This window comes from Cannabis sativa, chromosome 2 (assembly GCF_029168945.1).
Source record: "Cannabis sativa cultivar Pink pepper isolate KNU-18-1 chromosome 2, ASM2916894v1, whole genome shotgun sequence".
Lineage (NCBI taxonomy): Eukaryota > Viridiplantae > Streptophyta > Magnoliopsida > Rosales > Cannabaceae > Cannabis > Cannabis sativa.
In genome coordinates, this window is record NC_083602.1 from 11,739,757 (window position 1) to 11,758,425 (window position 18,669).

General features: G+C 34.4%; 2 protein-coding genes across 2 annotated transcripts; both read left to right on the forward strand.

The window, feature by feature from the left end:
- The first annotated feature begins 1,832 nt into the window (after nucleotides 1-1,832).
- Nucleotides 1,833-4,072, forward strand: LOC115720309 (uncharacterized). Its single transcript, XM_061109146.1, has 2 exons — nucleotides 1,833-3,916; nucleotides 3,970-4,072. Exons 1-2 carry the CDS (start codon nucleotides 1,833-1,835, stop codon nucleotides 4,070-4,072), a joined length of 2,187 nt encoding a protein of 728 aa, XP_060965129.1.
- Nucleotides 4,073-5,970: 1,898 nt separating this feature from the next.
- LOC115720913 (U-box domain-containing protein 9) lies at nucleotides 5,971-9,071 on the forward strand. Its single transcript, XM_030650120.2, has 2 exons — nucleotides 5,971-6,859; nucleotides 7,657-9,071. Exons 1-2 carry the CDS (start codon nucleotides 6,557-6,559, stop codon nucleotides 8,734-8,736), a joined length of 1,383 nt encoding a protein of 460 aa, XP_030505980.2. The 5' UTR covers nucleotides 5,971-6,556; the 3' UTR covers nucleotides 8,737-9,071.
- The last annotated feature ends 9,598 nt before the right edge of the window (nucleotides 9,072-18,669 follow it).

Sequence of the window (18,669 nt, forward strand, 5' to 3'; positions counted from 1 at the left end):
GTTCCCTCTCCCTTTTAGTTAGGAAGTTTTGGCCAACACTTTTGTTTATATCGGAGACTAAACTCCAAGTTGGCTCTTTAAGTAGATTTAAAATATATCTTAAATTTCCTAACGGTTTAGAAGTTCCTCGAGTCGGGCTTAGTGGTGGTCTTTTGTTGCTCTGGACTCATGATATTGATGTAAACTTGCTTTCTTATAATATTAGTCACTTCTTTTGTTATATCAAGCCTACTAATATGCCTTCCTTTTATTTTACTGGATTTTACGGAGCACCTAACTCAATTAACAAGCCTCTTTCATGGCAAGTCCTTCATCGAATCGGCTCAAATATTCCAAACTCCCCTTGGCTCATAATGGGTGATTTCAACGACTTTCTTAACTTGGAAGATAAAATTGGGGGAGATACTTCTAGGAGCCCTTCAACTCAATTTAGGAGCTTCATTGATACTTTCACTCTTCATGCTCTTTCTTCTCAGGGTAACATTTACACTTGGACAAATAAGCAACAGCAAAATACTCACACTCAGGAACGTCTTGATTGGGCTATTACTTCTTCGGAATGGGATGCACTCTTTCCAAATCACAACCTACTTCATGGTGACTTTTTTGGATCGGACCACAGGCCTCTCATTTTAAATCTTCATCACCAAGTGCACTCCACATCTCCCATCCCGCGTTTCATTTTTGACAAACTTTGGATGGCTGAAGATGGCTTTGATGAGTGCCTTCGAAAAGCTTCGACATCAAGTACTCACATAAACGACAGTGATCCAATTCTAGGCATAACTAAAAAGCTTGAGAATTGCTCATCTCATCTTCGCCAATGGAAAAAAACCCTGGGTCCATCCTTAAAATCCAAAATAAGGGACACTCAATCGCATCTTAAAACGGTGCAAACTCAATCGCGTCTTAAAACGGTGCAAAACTGCCCTCAGCCGACTGAGGCTCAGCTTACGCTTGGGCGAAAGCTAGAGAATGAACTTGATCACCTCTTATATAAAGAGGAAGAATATTGGAAACAAAGGTCTCGTGTGAATTGGCTCAAACTTGGCGACAAAAATACAAAATATTTCCACCAATTCGCTTCCTCACGAAGAGCAACAAATAAGATCATTTCTCTTCTTCACCCTGATGGTTCTATTTCCAAGGACAATAACTCATTTGCACTCATTATTGAACAATATTTCTCTCAACTCTCCGCTAGTCAGAATCTTGGCGATGAACTCATGGACCACATCTTATCAGGCCTAACCGAGCAAATCTCAGAGTCAGAAGCTGCTTCCCTCAACAGCATTTATACGGATGATGAAATTAAGAGGGCTGCTTTTCAATTGGCCAGTGATAAGGCTCCGGGTGTGGATGGCTTCACTGGTACTTTCTATCAAAAAAACTGGCATATTCTTGGCCAGGATGTTCTCCGTGCTGCAAAAAGCTTTCTTAATGGGGAGGCTGATCTTGGTGCTATAAATAACACCGTCATTGTACTCATACCGAAGAATCCTCACCCTCAACAAATCGCTGACTACAGACCCATTAGCCTCTGCACGACCCCGTATAAAATCATATCTCGAGTGCTAGTGAACCGTCTTAAGCCTATTCTTAGTCGCATTATCTCCCCCACTCAGAGCGCTTTTCTTCCTGGTAGATTAATATCGGATAACATCATCATTGCGCAGGAAGTTACTCATGCCTTATCACACCGAAAAACTGGTCGAACTGGTTGGATGGTCCTCAAGCTAGACATGGCAAAAGCCTTTGATAGAGTCGAATGGGGCTTTCTTCAGAAAGTCATGTAAAAGTTTAAATTCCCTATTCGCTTTATCAATCTTGTGATGGCATGCATTTCCACAGTTACCTTCTCTTTTTCCATCAACCACCAGATTTTAGGGTCTGTCAAGCCTACCTGGGGTATCCGTCAAGGGGATCCACTCTCCCCTTATCTTTTTCTTCTTTGCTCGGAGGGTCTGTCTACTCTCATTGCTCAAAATACCTTGAACACCCGCACTCGTAATCAAGGACTTGGCCTCAAAATTGCTCGTAATGCTCCGGTCATATCTCATATTTTCTTTGCAGATGACAGTCTTCTTTTCAGCTCAGCATCCCCTTTGGCTGCTGCAACAATAAAAGAGGTTTTACATGATTACAGCCTTGCCTCTGGCCAAATGGTCAATTTTAACAAGTCCTCTCTCTATTTCTCGCCTAATACCACTGAGGACATTAAGAGTCAAATCACTTCCCTTTTGAGCATTCCTATTCGTGACTCTATCGAGAAATACCTGGGCCTTCCCCAAACTTTTGGGAGATCGAAGAAAGAGGCTTTCAATTACCTCACCGATCGAGTCTGGTCACATCTGAACAAGTGGAATGCTCAACACTTCTCAAAAGGAGGAAAAGAAGTCCTTTTAAAATCTGTGGTTCAGGCTATTCCTTCTTATGCCATGGCTTGCTTCAAGATGCCATTCTCTTTTCTTTCAAAGATCAAATCTATGATGGCTTGTTTTTGGTGGGGAGGAACCGAACATAGTCGGAAAATTCATTGGAAAAAATGGTCCACCCTTAGTCTCTCCAAATTTCATGGAGGCCTTGGATTCCGCTCAATGAAGGCTTTCAACCAAGCCATGCTGGCCAAACAAGCTTGGCGTTTACTTCAGGCACCTACTTCCCTTGTGGCAACCATTCTAAAAGCCCGTTATTTTCCCCACACCACTTTCCTTGAGGCTAGTAAAGGTCGTCAGCCTTCGCTTGTCTGGATCAGTATCTCTTGGGGTAAGGAGCTTCTTAAGATGGGGATTAGGAAATCGGTAGGGGATGGCACTACGACTTTTATCTTTAATGACACCTGGATCCCAGGTCATGGTAAGATTAATTATCTCACTCACTTGTCGGATGGGATCGCAAAAGTTTCTGACCTTATTACCTCTTCTCACCAATGGAATACTTCTCGCATTGACACCATCTTTCCCACTGACATTAGTCAAGCCATTCAATCCATTCTCCTCATACGCATTACCTCTCTTGACACTTATTATTGGCCTTTCACATCCCATGGTAATTACACAGTCAACTCTGGCTATCACCAAGCACATAGTTTAAACCACAAACATGATCCCTCACCCTCAAGTACCCTGAACAATCAAACCTGGTGGAAAACTTTGTGGACACAACCGATCCCCTCAAAAACCAAGCATTTCATTTGGAGAGCATATTATGACATCTTGCCAACTGGCTCCAATTTGCACAAAAGGAAGACCTTATCTACACCTGCCTGCTGCCGATGCTACAACCAAACGGAATCCCTAGAGCATGCTCTCTTCAGGTGTGAAACTGTCCAGAAGGTATGGAAGTTAACAAATCTTTGTAATTTCATTTCACAACATATTGCACTAACTTGCAGGGACATTCTTCACTTGGCTGGTACTGAACTCGTGGCCAATGAGTTCCAATTTTTTCTTTGTTTGCTTTGGAAGATTTGGCATTGCAGGAATGAGTTCCTTCATTACTGGAGGGTCGTGGCGCCAGCTTCTCAAATTCATACAACAACAGATTTTTTAGAGCAATACCAACAACACAACATACATCAAAGCTCCTTCAAGACTTCTATGGTGGCTGCAACGTTGAACAGTGAAGCTCCCTCAATTTTTCAATTGAAACTTTCAGTTGACGCAGCCCATAACGTAGCAGCTAATAAAACCAGTCTTGACTTCGCTCTATACAACACTCATGGGGACTTGATGTTGACTGTAGCGTCACCTTGGAATGGAACTCAATCAGCCTTGTTAATGGAGGCGCATGCACTCTCTTTTGCTCTATCTTGGTGCCAAAGACACAACATAAATCTAGATTATATTGTATCTGACTGTAAAACACTTGTGGATTATATTTGTAATGATACTACACATCATCTGCTTTTGAATAGGTATGCAACAAATATTAGAAGCTTGCTGTCTTTTTCCCTAATGTTACTCTCAGGCACATCACAAGACGGGAAAATGAGGATGCTCATCGCCTTGCAAAGTATGCATTAGGCTTAGATCAGAAAGCTATTTGGAAAGCTCAAAATTTCTATATGTAATTTATATCTTGTACTCTACGTTTTAATTTTGGAATGGATACATCTCTTCTTAAAAAAAAATAAATAAATACAAAAAAAAAAAAAAAAAAATCGTGTATTGTTCAAATAAAAAAAAATAATATAGGAAAATTCTACAATACACCCCCTTAAAATGAATATATTGATGTACCCATATCTGTTTTAGCATCCGAAATAATTTTTTAGTTAATTTTTTTCTCATAGTCATGTACGTTATAATTATTTAAGAAATCCTGCAAAATTTTAAGAAATTTGGAAAAGTTTAACACGCCGAAAACTATGTTCAAACAGTGTGTTGCACGCGTGACTATTTTATTTTATACGCGTGTAAAATAGACTGTTTGAACATTGTTTTCTATATTGTAAATTATTCCAATTTTTTCAAAATTTTGTAAGATATCTTAAATAGCTATAACGTACATGAATATGAAAAAAAATTAGACTAAAAAATTTTTCTGGATGCCGAAACAAGTTAAGGGTGCATCAATACATCCCTTTTAAAGGGGTGCATTGTAGAATCACCCAATAATATATATATATATAAAAAAAAAAAAAAAAAAAAAAAAGTCTACATGGTAATGATGTGGCTGATTCAGCAGTTTGAAGGTGTGCTGCTGCTGCCGACTGTGGGTCCGGCCCGTCCGAGAAGTTTACATCACGCGCTGTTTTAGCACGTTGTTAAATACTGAGGAGAACTCTCTTCAAAGATGAACGCGTGGTTGCGGAGGACAAACGAGCAGGAAAAGAGAGTAGCCAAATATGAAATTTCATATTTAACTTTGCCAAATGCAATGCCAATCTGGTACCACACATGAAAAAGTGACGCTGAGTTCTCAACATTTGACACGTGTCTCATTCACTTGATATTATGTCCACTTCGTTTTTTATAGATTCCATGTTGTATTTTTCTTTTAATATTTTAAAGACAAATATTTCACATAATTAAAAAAAATGCCTTGTTTTAAATTTAAACTTCTTCCCCACGTTTTCATTTAAAAAAATTCCTGGAATAAGGGAACTAAAATATTGTCAGTTGAGTTGATGATCCATATAACATCGTGCATTCAATCTTAATATTCAAAAAACAAAACATCGTATCCAATTTTAGAAGGATAAAAATGAAAATTAGTATACTGTATACATAAATTGAAGTCTCTTAATATTTCAAAAAAAAATATTATGTGTATATAGGTTGTTTGTTGATCATGATCTATTAAGATTAAAATAATTGCAATTTGGTATTTATTGTATAGGAGTATTATGGCCATGCATGTCTATATGATTTGATGCTTTATTCATATTGTAATTGTGTATGTGCTTGAAGAATTATAGCATTAATCTTCTTACTAATATAGTAATATGCCTTGGCATGTGCAACTATATTTATATGGTAAACTAAAAAATAATAATGATCTATTATATGATAATATAATAGAGTGATGTATAGTTTTGATCATTCACCAAAATTATGTCATGATTTTTGGTCATTTCTCGCGATCATATATTTCGAATGAATCATCAGGCACAACTATAAAATTGTATCTAAAAATTATACATTACGTAAACAAAAAAAAAATTGTTTGAAATTTGAGCTCCTCTATTATTGACTTAAGTCTTTTAATTTTATTTATTTATTAAAAATATCATAATTAATTTACTCTAACAATTGTGATTAATGCCATAAACTAAGGTTTTTTAGTTTAGTTCAGTTTTTTAAAAAATAAAAAATAATAAATGTACTTAAATTAGGTAGTAAGAATCTTGGATTTTATTTAGATTAATGCTTTGAATGAGTGTTAATGATGATAAGAGCTATGTTAAGCTTTTTTAGAGTCTTATACGAACTTTCCTCGGTCACCTACTATGGTGGCTTTCCCTCTCTCTTATCATCATTAAAACTCATTTCAAGAATTAATCTAGACAAAATACAGATTCTTACTACTTAATTTAAGTACATTTCTTATTTTTTATTTTTAAAAAAACCTGAACTAAAACTGAAATCCTTAATTCATGGCCTTTAATATTCACACAATAGATATGAAATCTCCCTTCTTTTATTTTAATTTGATTTTGGTTCCGTCTAACAATTTTTCTATAATAAAAAAAAAATGAAATAATTCACAGAAGTACTTTATTAAACAAAAAGTGTACTTAAAAAATAATAAAAAAAATTGTGGGAAGGACTAGGAAGTAGTAGTAGGACAAAGGCAAAGCGGCGTTAGAGTAATATTATTATAAATAAAACATCTATCTGTGTAACCGTAATTTGCAGTGCACGTTATATTTTTCTGCTTCAAGAAAAAAAAAATTGATAAAAGAAAAATAAAAATCTGTGGGATGAATTTGACTCTTTGGTTCTCCATTAGAGACCCGAGAATCTGAGCTTTTTACGAGTTGGGTTTTTGTTTGTTTGTTTGTTTTGTTTTGAATTGGGTTGCCTTTTGTTTTTTTCGTTTAGTTTCGTTAATGGCAGATGAAGTGGTGATGGAAAATGACCCATCATCCATGGCGGCGGAGAAGAAGACTGTGGGATTGAAGAATAAGTTGCAGAGATTGGTTAAAGCCATTGTAGATGAAGAAGAAGTAGAAGACAAGGAGGGCAACGACACAGACAAAGTTGAGGATAAAGCTTTGAGGGTCTTGAATTCTTTGAAGGATTTGAAATTGAAAAATTATTCGTATGATGACAGTCTTGCTGTTCCTGAAGTATTCAAATGTCCAATCACGAGAGAACTCATGGGAGACCCAGTTGTCTTGGCCACTGGACTGGTCAGATTCTCATCTTTTTCTTTTTTTCTTTTTCTTAGTGTTTGCCTGCCATTTTCGCCGTTCAGCTTTAATGCTTTTGAACCTGATTGATTAAGCATGCAAAGTTTAATTTATTGTCGTTATATTTTCTTTCTTCTTTAAGGGTTTTTCTCTCTTACTTTTGATCATTCTGCTTCTGTAGTTTTTGGTTTGATTCTAATGAAATTGCATATTCTTGTTAGTACTCAATGGATATATGATTCTCTGAAATCACTCTGTTATTTTCAACCTTGGGAATTTGGAATTGAAACTTTGGATAATTCTTTCTGGGATATTGATTCTTTGAACTTGCATCATAGGTCCAACACCACACTGATTCCTCTTAAGTCACTTTGGGTTTGCTAAACAAATTTGTTGTTTTCTACTGTATAATTCTTTTTGATTCCTTACGGAGCCTAATTTCCATATAATTGATTGTGATGTAGCAGCATATGTACAAAGTTGATTGACTGTAATAAAGAAAAAACACACATCTTCCTTAACTCTAAAGTTTCAAAGACTAGCTAGCTGCTAATCAAATTGTTTATTGTAAAATTGAGGAAAAGGGTTTTTACTGTCAAGCTCTAAGATGATAAGCCATGGTGAAATTTTTGTGTGTTGTACCTATCCTTGATGGTCTAGTCTTTGGCTAGTCATATTTCTTGGTTTCTTGATGATAAGCATTTTTGTGTTGGATGTTAATTGTGTTAGCTGTCAACTTCAAATTTTCAAATCTTAATAATTTACTTTTTACTTAATAATGATTTTCTTAAGTGCAGACTTATGATCGGCCATTCATTGAAAGGTGGTTGTGTGAAGGTCACATAACATGTCCTCAAACCCAACAAGTACTCTCTCATACTGGACTCACTCCTAATTACTTAGTTCGAAAATTGATTTATCAATGGTGCATTGAGCGTGGGATTGAACCTCCAAAAGTCTGCCAAGATAATGATGTGATCGTGTTAAGAGGGGATGACAAACCTGACATAAAATCTCTCCTTGAGAAGCTATCGATGTTGGAATATGATCAGAATGAAACAGCAAAAGAAATTCGTTCTCTATCAAGGAAGAGTCCATTTACTCGGGAATTTTTCGGCAAGTCCACAGAAGCAATCACCAAACTGCTTGGCCCACTAACACCAGGGGAGGCTGATAGGAATCCTGATCTACAAGAAAATATAATTGAAACACTTCTTAACGTTTCTATAGTTGATCAGAACAAGAAATTAGTTGGGGAAAACACATTAGCAATCACTCTGCTTGTTGAATCAATGCAATGTGGAACCATTAGAACCAAAGGAAATGCTGCTGCAGCTCTCTCTACACTGGCAGACTATGATTCCAACAAGATTATTATAGGAAACTCCGGAGCTATTAAGCCTTTGATCAATCTTTTAGAGGAGGAGGACCAATGTGTGGTTAAGGATGCTGCTTGTGCACTATTCAACATTTGTACCTGCCATGAAATTAAACAGAAAGCCATTAAAGAAGGAGCAGTACCAGTGCTTGTGAAAAGGATTCAGGAAGATGTGATGGTCGAACCGTTGTTTTCTATACTTGCCCTGCTTTCTGCCCATCAGTTGGCTGTCGATGAAATGAACAAGGTTAATGTCATGCCTTTGTTGCTTAGCATTATAAGACAGAATACTTGTGAGAAGACCAAGGAAAATTCCATTTCTATAATCCAGATACTTCTTAACAATGATCGGAGGAAAATGAGGGCAATCAATGTTGAGGAAGCTAATCATGGTACAATAACCAAACTTTCTCAGACTGGGACTTCAAGAGCAAGAAGGAAGGCTGCAGGAATTCTTGAGAGGCTGAAAAAAGGTGCTTTCATAACACATACTGCCTGATATGCCCCCTCCCCTTCAAAGTTAGATTCTTAGACACCCTTTGTCTATATTCATGTCACCACTAACTTTTTTCAATCCAATTATATACACAATACATGATAAGTTGAAGCTATTGGCCCTGGAAAATTCCTGTGTTTTTCTTAAGAGCTCTCTTTTCATGTATCAGTTATTGTATAGATCAATCCAATTAAAAAAAAGCCTTTAACATATCTGTAAAAAAATATTTGATTTCATTCATTTTGTACATAGTTTTGGCACTTGAGGGTTATAGACAAGCAAAAGATATTGTATTTTCACTTCTTTCAGTAATAAAAGTGCTACATAATTATGAGTCCTGATCTTTTTTCTCTGTTTCAAATGTTTCATTGTTTTCTTCTTGTGCTGACATCTCTCTAGTTTGGGGTAGCCTTTTGAAAAAGGCTACTTATGTTTACTTGGATTATTATGGTTTTTGAAACTCTTGTCATTCAAGAGAATTGATTGGTCACTGGTTTGGACCTACATCAATAACAAGAAATGTGGGGTCATTCATTGTTCTTGTCATCACTACCAACCTTTATTAGTGTCGGCAGGCTTATCACTATTTTCTGATGTTTTCATTCAATTAAACTCTGTTTTTGTTTAGTAAGACTGAAGGTAGTGGATTAAGTTCCACTACAAAGTTTTGATATTGACATTTTTGGAGTGTGGGGTTTAGGGGGTAAGAACCTAATAACAATACAAAGTGAAAAAGGGATGATAAAAAAATGGCCTAGCTTTCATTTCTGGCTAATGTTCATTATCCAAAATTTAAGATAAAACCATAAAAATTCAAAAAAGTTAGGTACTTCCATGGACTTTGTTATCTTTCTTAAATGTTGATTATTTTTTTAATGAGTTCCAACCAGGAAATAATTAGGGAAAGTTTCTTTGTTTTAATGTTGTTTTATTCTATTAAGACATAGTATTTAAATAGGGGATATATTGCCATGACATGAGAATAGTTTATAATAATGATAACGACAATCCCATTAAATAGACATTTTCATGCTTATTTGTTTCAATTAGTGACAAAGCAAGGCATGGTTAGATAGTGTGCTAATTTGATATTTCTCAATCACAAATACTTAAAGTACTATTATTGCACCTAATACAGCCATGAGTTTGACATTAGTATTTGACAAGACATGGTAACGACCTTTTATAAGGCATAAAATTAGTGCATTCATAATCTGCAACATCTATTTTTTTTTTTCTGGTGAAGATTAGCTTTCAATGGTTGATGTCTTAAGTTTTTTTTTTAAAAAAAAAAAACAGAAACGCCAAAATCTAACATAAAATACTAGAACTAAAGATACCAACCTTTAACTTCTTCTCACTTAAAATAAATCGTATATATTTATATAACCCATGTCCCTTTATGCAATATGCCACACAACTAATGGAAGCCATTATTTGCTGGCATTCACTTAATATCATAGCCTCCCTATTGTATTTGTACCATAAAAGAAACTAGAGGAATATGAACACTAATACATATCACATGTCATTTTATTTTTATTTTCAATTAATGGACTTGTTTTGGATGGTTTTGTAAGCACGTTTTTTCAACATGAACAGAGGGAATCTATTCAAGTTTTGCGGTCATTTTTAGAAAGAATAACAGAGACCACATGTTTGATGTTTCTTAATTACTCACCATTTTTTTACTATGAATTATCTTTATATAGAAAACATCAACTCATTTTTATTTTATTTTTCAAATTTGCTTTTGGTGAAGTGGTCCATATGCCAAGTGTCAAAACAGTCTTTTGAAGTTTGTTTTACTTGTCTTTTGAGGTTGCTAATTAAGAAATTAGATTGTTAAACCAAATTACAAAATATTTTGTCACCCTTTATTTCTTTATTAAAGAACAAAATAGCTTATTTTTAAAAACAATAAATAGTGAAAGTCTAAACTAACAAAGACATACTTTTGATTGAGGTAACTTTTCCAAGTGTCCAAGGCTTCTTTTTGGTCATTTGGATAAACCAACATAATTTCTTCTTCTTTTTCAAATAAGGTGGACACCCATGTGAGAGAATGGCATGTTTGTTGAGCTGATTTCTGACAAAACAAACTGACATGGCCAAATTCATTCTTGATTTCAAATTCCTCTCTGTAGCAGCTTTACAAAAATTCTTTGCTTGTCTTCTTGGACTTTTTTTTTTTTTTTTTTTTTTTGTATTCTTGGTAAAGTAACACAAAAGGTCGAATCCTTTTACTGTTCTCTATCATTTTTAGTCACCTTCTATACTTTCCCGAAGAAAGAGACTGCACATTATCTTACCTTCTTTTTTAAGAGTACACAGACAAAATGTCATTTTCTTTATGTTGAAAATAAGATTATGTGGTGCTGATTTATTCTTAATTATTTACAATCTTGATGACCATGTACCAGCTTATAACTCATCTCTTCTTAATTAGGTCACTCGTAGGTGTATCTTGAAAGTTCCTATCTCAATAAAATATGAATTGTTGGAACCCTTAACTAGAAAAAAAGTACATGAGCAAATACATCCCTACCATTACACCATACAACACATTTTATCAAAATTTATATTCGAATAGATAATTCTTCAACTCACTCCCTTGCTAATTTATCACCCTCCCTTAATAGCTTTAAAATGTGGTGGACTGACTTACTAATTTGTGTTTGTCCTCGGTTGTGCAAAACCTTTTTTTTTTTTTTTTTTTTTTTGGCTATATATAGGGAAATTTACAAAAATACTGAAATTTGTGTTAATTATTACAAAAATACTGTCACAAGGAAAAATTTTCAAAAATACTGTGTTTTTATAAAAACACTAGTAAAACACAAAATATAACAACTCAAAACAACAGTAGAACAACTAAAAAATACCAATAGAACACCAGTGAAAACTTAACACAGTATACTGCAATATGAAACTTATAAAAAAATACAGTAAAAAAGTAAAAAATACTGCCTGACAGTACTTTTGTAAAAAAATTACAAAAGTTAGTATACCATATAAATTTCCACGTATATAAATATTTATAGCCTTTAATTAAGGGTGTTCATAAAATAGCCGATCCAATCCAATCCGCACGATCCAATCCAATCCAATCCGCAAAGTGCGGATATCAGCACTTGTGCGGATTGGATTGGATTGGAAAATTCAAAATCCGCACTTGTGCGGATTGGATGTTGATTGACATGTAAAAGTAACCGATCCAATCCGATCCACACATATTTATAATAAAATTAAAAAATTATATATATACAAATAACATTTTAATGTAAAGAAAATAGTAATTTAAAAGTCTAATACATATAATACAATTATATTGCAAAACTTAATAGATAAAATGTATATTCTATTCTTATATTTTTTTTCTACATACAATTTAAAATAAAATTAAATATTTTTTTATATATACAATTTTTTTTTCTTCCTTTGAATTTGTTATTTGTTATTTTATTTATTTAATGTGTTGTTGGAGACATAAAATAACTATAATTTGTTTTATTTTGTTGCTAGTTATGTGAAAAAAAAAATATTTTTTTCATAAATATTAAATAATGTAATATTAAAAAGTAACCAATTCAAAATAACCGATCCAATCCGTACTTTTGCGGATTGGATTTGAGCTATTGTGCGGATTGGATTGGATCCAAAATATAAAATCCGCACTAAGTGCGGATTGAATGTTGTTTGACCAAAAAAATACAGATTGGATCGGATGAACAGCCCTGAAGAGCCCTACCTTTAATGATATACTCTTCTACTTCTAAAAGAAAATGCTCACTTGCAATAAGTTGGGCCTTCTTGACAATTAAGGCCACAAGACCTTTCATCACTTTTTGGGATCAATTTTATAATATGAACTTCTAATTTGTTTCAATACGAAATTATATATTTGTATTGTATCAATTATACAACAGTCAAAATTATTTTAATTAAGATGATAATGCAAGCAAACCATAAAAGATTGACATGTATCATAATTATAAAGATATGATAATCCTAAAGCTTGGTCCATCTGAAATGTAACAATATGTACGTTAATATGATGAATTCGAATTGGAAAGGACCAAAAAACAAAATCAAGTGTCCAATTTTATAACTTAGCTTCCTTGAAAGGTAGTGATGTTAAACATCGGCCAAGTAGAAAGGTCTGGGAAATTTGAATTCCCATACCTACATAACATTATAATTTTTTTTTTAAATGCATACTTATTAAAATTTGCAATGTATGACCATTTTACTAATTTTCCAAAACTACCCCTCCCATTTGTAAATGCTCAGCCGACTCTCACCCACCATCAACCCCAACCCGAACCACCCTCACCCACGAAAACCCTCACCCACGATCAACCCCAACCCGAACCACCCTCACCCGCGGCGTCGACTACCCTCACCCACGATCAACCCCAACCCGAACCACCCTCACCCACGAAAACCCCAACCCGAACCACCCTCACCCACGAATTCCAACCCCAACCCGAACGACGGTCGAAGCCCAGGTCACCGCCGGTCCCACGAATCCCAGGCCCCCTCTTCATCGCCGGTCCATCAGTTCGAAAACAAAAATAAAAAAAAAATAATAAAAAAAAAAAATGAAAAAAGCCCCAGGTCCGATCGTTGGACCCCATGGTCCGACCATCGGACCCCTCTCTCTTCGTCTCTCTCAAATCGAATGAAGAAAAAAAAAAAAAAAGCCCGGTCCGATGGGTCCGATTGGTTGGACCCCATGGTCCGACCATCGGACCTGGGGTGTGGGATGCCGAGATAGAGACAGAAAGAGAGATGCTGTGAGAGTTTGAGGGTATTTTTGGGGTTTTGAAAAAAGTGTCATATTTTTGTTAGTTTAAAATGTATTGGTTTAAAAATAAAATATTTTAGTTTTTTAAGTATAGAAAATCAAATTTCCCAAAGATTTTCTCTAGCAAGACATTTACCCACAACACTAGAAAAAAAAGGGTCTCGCGTCATTACTCGTATCCAACTCTAACGAATTCGTAATACGGAAATTTAAACAACGTACCTATAATTCTACTTTTATATTACATATTTACAAAGTTTGTTATCTATTTTAAAATATTTTTCCTTTCACTTGTATTTTTTTATTCAGTAAACAATAGAAAAACAACACTCGGTATTTTTGTTAAAAAAAAATAGTTAAAATCCGTAATATATATGTGGTTATATAACAGAATTCTTAGTTTATGAGAAATTATTAGGGACCCTTTTTTTTAAATAAAAAAAAAAAACAAATTATTAGATGTTGCCCGTAAAGGGTCAGCATCTGTAGTTAGTTAAACCTAAATATAATTAATCCATTGCAATTAATAATAAATTTGTTCATATTGTTTATTTTTTTATTAAAAATTATTTTCAAATTTTGATATTTAGAATTAGTTAAATTTTAAATATTATTTTAAATTAAATTTGAATGTTTTGATAGTTTAACCAGATGAGCATTTTCATTAATTTTGAAGATAAATTTAAGACGAATAATAATTTTTTTTTTTAATTATTATTACAAAGTATAATAGTAATTTTTGTTTTTAATGGTTTCAAATTTCAATGATTATCACTATATTGAATATTATTAATTTTAAAATTATGATATTAGAAAAAATTAAAAATTAAAATAAAATTAACATACGTGACTTGGCACGTAACATCTATTAGTATATAAAATAGATCCATATTTTTATAAATGTTTTGTCTTTTTGGATATTTATAAAAATATTCATTTGTAATAAAAGTCATAGTAGGCCATTATCGAAAGTTACAGTTATCCAAAACAAGCAATTAGTTTCAAATTAACCCATCAGCAATACTAATCAAGGTAGCCCATTATTTAATATCAATTTCACTAAACAAACAAACAGTAATCAATGTACTTATAATTCATGTCTAAAATAAACTCCACATCCTTTCAAACTGAGTATTGCTGTAAGTGACTCCTAGTGCCCAACACTACTTTATTTTGATGGGTGTAATAATAATACTAAAGAAATTGTTAGGCATTAAAGATAACAAGGTCATTTTGATTATCACTTTCCTTAAAAGATAAAAAGAAAAAGAAAAAATTAAGCTCTCTTAAGGGCATTGTATTAATGAAAAATTTAAACGTTTCTTCTTTTGAAATTATAAAGCTCATGTATATTATTTCACCTACCAAAATGACCCTTCTAAATTCTAATTATAGTTTTTTTTTTTTTTTTGTTTTTGAATAATGGTGAATTTTATTAAATCAAATCATCTAAAACCAAAGATGCAACTACCATAGGTAAAGCATCCCCAGACAAAGTACAATCAGCCTCAACAAGAGAAGATCGCGCCAGAACATGCGCAACCTTATTAGCAGATCGTTTTACAAAATTAAAAGAAACACCCACAATATCCGAACATAGAGTCAAACATTCAGAAATAATATGACCATAAGGCGAGGCCATATGTTTAGACTTTTGAATATCTCTAATGACTATTAAGCAATCCGACTCCAAAACCACATTTGTCCAAGCATTTGCTTTAATCCAACTCAATGCTTCCTTGATGCCAATAGCTTCAACCACATGTGGCTTCAAGATACCCATTTTGCTCATCTTCTTTGCTTGTAACACTATTCCGTCAGCCGATCTAGCCACTAGACCAATACCAAATCGCCTTTCATTAGTGAAAATTGCACCATCAACATTGATTTTTATTGTAGGGAATTGAGGAGGGGTCCAATGCTCCAAATATGTATCAACCGAGCCATTAATCTCATGAGAAGGCTGATTATTTTGTTGGGCATTATACCAATCAATAAAATTCAGCTTTGCTAATGTTACAACATCACTTACCTCCGGTTGTTTAGCATTCCAAACCAGTTCATTTCGATGCTTCCATATCGACCAACACAGCATTGAAGCCTCCAACCGCTCGGCCATGGTCCACCTGTCTAGCCCTTCCTCGAACCATGCTGCAAATGTCATAGCAGCAGCCGCTACAACAGGGACCCGAGACTAAAAATACGATAATATAATATTGTTCACCTAACATAATATATTAATACGATAATATTATTCACCTAACATAATATTGTTCACCTAACATAATATATTAATACGATATTTCAGTACATATACTAAAAATAGAGAATTGTTCATTAAAAACGTAGTCATAACCATAATATTGCTAAAAAAAATATATGGCTAAATAAATATACTAGTCTCTAAAATTGTAATTTCTTGTGGCTTGTGAGAAGAGAGTTGTAAGGCTTGGGCGATTGTTCAAACTCTTGGGTATAAAAGGATTTTTTTGGTTTCTCTGTTAAAATAATATTCAAGTAAGAGCATTATAATCACTATAATCAAATATTATACAATGATGCTCTTATAACTATCGAAGATCCAAGCATTTATTTAGAGCATTAATGGTTAAGAAAACATACCTCCCATATTGCTCATCCCATCATATTGAGCCATTGTTGAATATCCAAGTCCAAAATACACTAACAATATGCTAGAGAGTGAAGAGTAATCAAGAGACAATTGTGGAGCAAACCCTCTTATGTCTAACCATCAACCCTTAACCCCAACTATCCATCCTTAATATATATATATATATCTCATACCCATCTAACCCTAAAGGGTTATCTAGCTTATTGGGTTAATAAGGATTAATTTATGGTGGACTATAACTCAATGGGTCAATTATAGTCATATGGGTGCTCTCATGTGCCTATAAATAATTAATAGTTGTTAACCATCCCATTATGGTTGTATGAGAAATATTAGACACATAATTAATGATTGTGATTATGGTATTATATTAGTCCACAAATAAATAATTCTAACATTCTCCCACAATATAATCAATCACCATAACATTGTCTACCACACATAAGGTAACCAATTAAAAAACGTACATAATATCATATCGATGGGATACATATATTATGTATGAATTGACCTTGACGACATTTTAATTCAATAACAATCATTAACAATCAAACCAAACATGCATGAGGTACAATAAAATTGAGACTATGCGCATTCATCTACTTTTGTACATGTCACTTCGATGAATAACACATATATGCACACATATGTCAACAATAACTAGAAGTGACTATGATATCATTATGCATGTTCAAAACATAAATCATAAGCATTCCATACAAGATACTAGCATGTCCGATACATAATAATAAAACTCCCACTGAGCTCAACAACGTAGGCTCCTAACAATCCCATTCGAGCAACATGCTCTAAAAATACACATATGGACAAGCCTTTCGTTAGTGGGTCTGCTAACATGCAGTACTGGGCGTGTATTCAATAGAAATAAGAGACTCTGTAACTTTCTCTTTAACAAAATAGTACTTGATGTCAATGTGTTTAGAACGGGAAGTACTTCTAACATTTCTAGAGAAAGCTACTGCTGCGGAATTATCACAATACAATTTTAGCGGCCTCAAGATAGAGTCCATAATACCCAATGCTGAAATGAAGTTCCGCAACCATATTGCCTGACAAGTAGTCTCATAACATGCCATATACTCTGCCTCCATTGTTGAGGATGTTGTGAGTGTCTGTTTGACACTTTTCCACGAAACAGCTCCTCCAGCCATCATGAAAATGTAGCCTGATGTGGATTTCTTATCATCCACGCATCCTGCATAATCGACGTCACTAAACCCAACTATATCAAGAGTGTCAGCTCGCCGATAAGTCAACATATGATCCTTAGAACCCTGAAGATACTGCATGACCTTCTTAGCCGATTTCCAATGGCTAAGTCCAGGATCACTCAAGTATCTACCCAACACGCCAACAACAAAAGCAATATCAGGGCGTGTGCATACTTGAGCGTACATCAGGCTACCCACAACTGACGCATAAGGAACCACTTTCATTTCATCTCTCTCTTTATCGTTTTGTGGATATTGGCCCTTTGAGAATTTATCACCTTTTACTATTGGTGCCTTTCCAGGTGAACAAGTGTGCATATTGAATCTTTTCAAAATCCGATTAATGTAAGTCCTCTGAGACAAACGAAGAATACCTTTAGTTCTATCCCGAATGATCTGTATCCCAAGTACATACGAAGCCTCACCAAGGTCTTTCATATCAAAATGGTCAGATAACATTTGCTTTGTCTTAGACAACAAATCTTTATCATTAGAAGCAAGCAAAATATCATCAACATACAGTACCAAGAAGATGAAGTTGCTCCCACTGACCTTCATATATATACATTGATCAACTTTATTCTCGATGAACCCATTTGCAGTGAAAACTGCATCAAACTTGAGATACCACTGTCTTGATGCTTGTTTAAGTCCATAAATAGACTTATTGAGCTTGCAAACCATATGCTCCTTGCCAGACTCCTCAAAACCAACAGGTTGAGTCATGTAGATATCTTCATACAAATCTCCATTTAGAAATGAAGTTTTTACATCCATTTGTTCAAGTTCCAAATCAAAATGAGCAACCATAGCCATGATTATTCACAAAGAATCTTTGGTAGAGACAGGTGAGAATGTTTCTTTGAAATCAATACCTTCTCTCTGGCTATATCCTTTAGCAACAAGTCTAGCCTTATACTTTACTGGCTGCCCACTTGAATCATATTTGATCTTGTAAACCCATTTGCACCCAATGGGTCTACAACCTTTCGGTAGGACAACTAAATTCCATACTTTGTTTCACGACATGGAACTTGACTCATCTCTCATTGCATTCAACCATAGCTTAGATTGAGGACTCCTCATGGCTTCTTGATAAGTAACTGGTTCAGAAGCGTCTCCCACATCATAATCATGTTCTTGCAAATAGACAAGGTAGTCATCATGAATAGCAGGTTTGCGAGCTCTCTCTGATCTTCTCAACACCACTTCACCACCCTCAATATCAGGATTTTCATCTTGCATATGATTCTGAGGTTCAT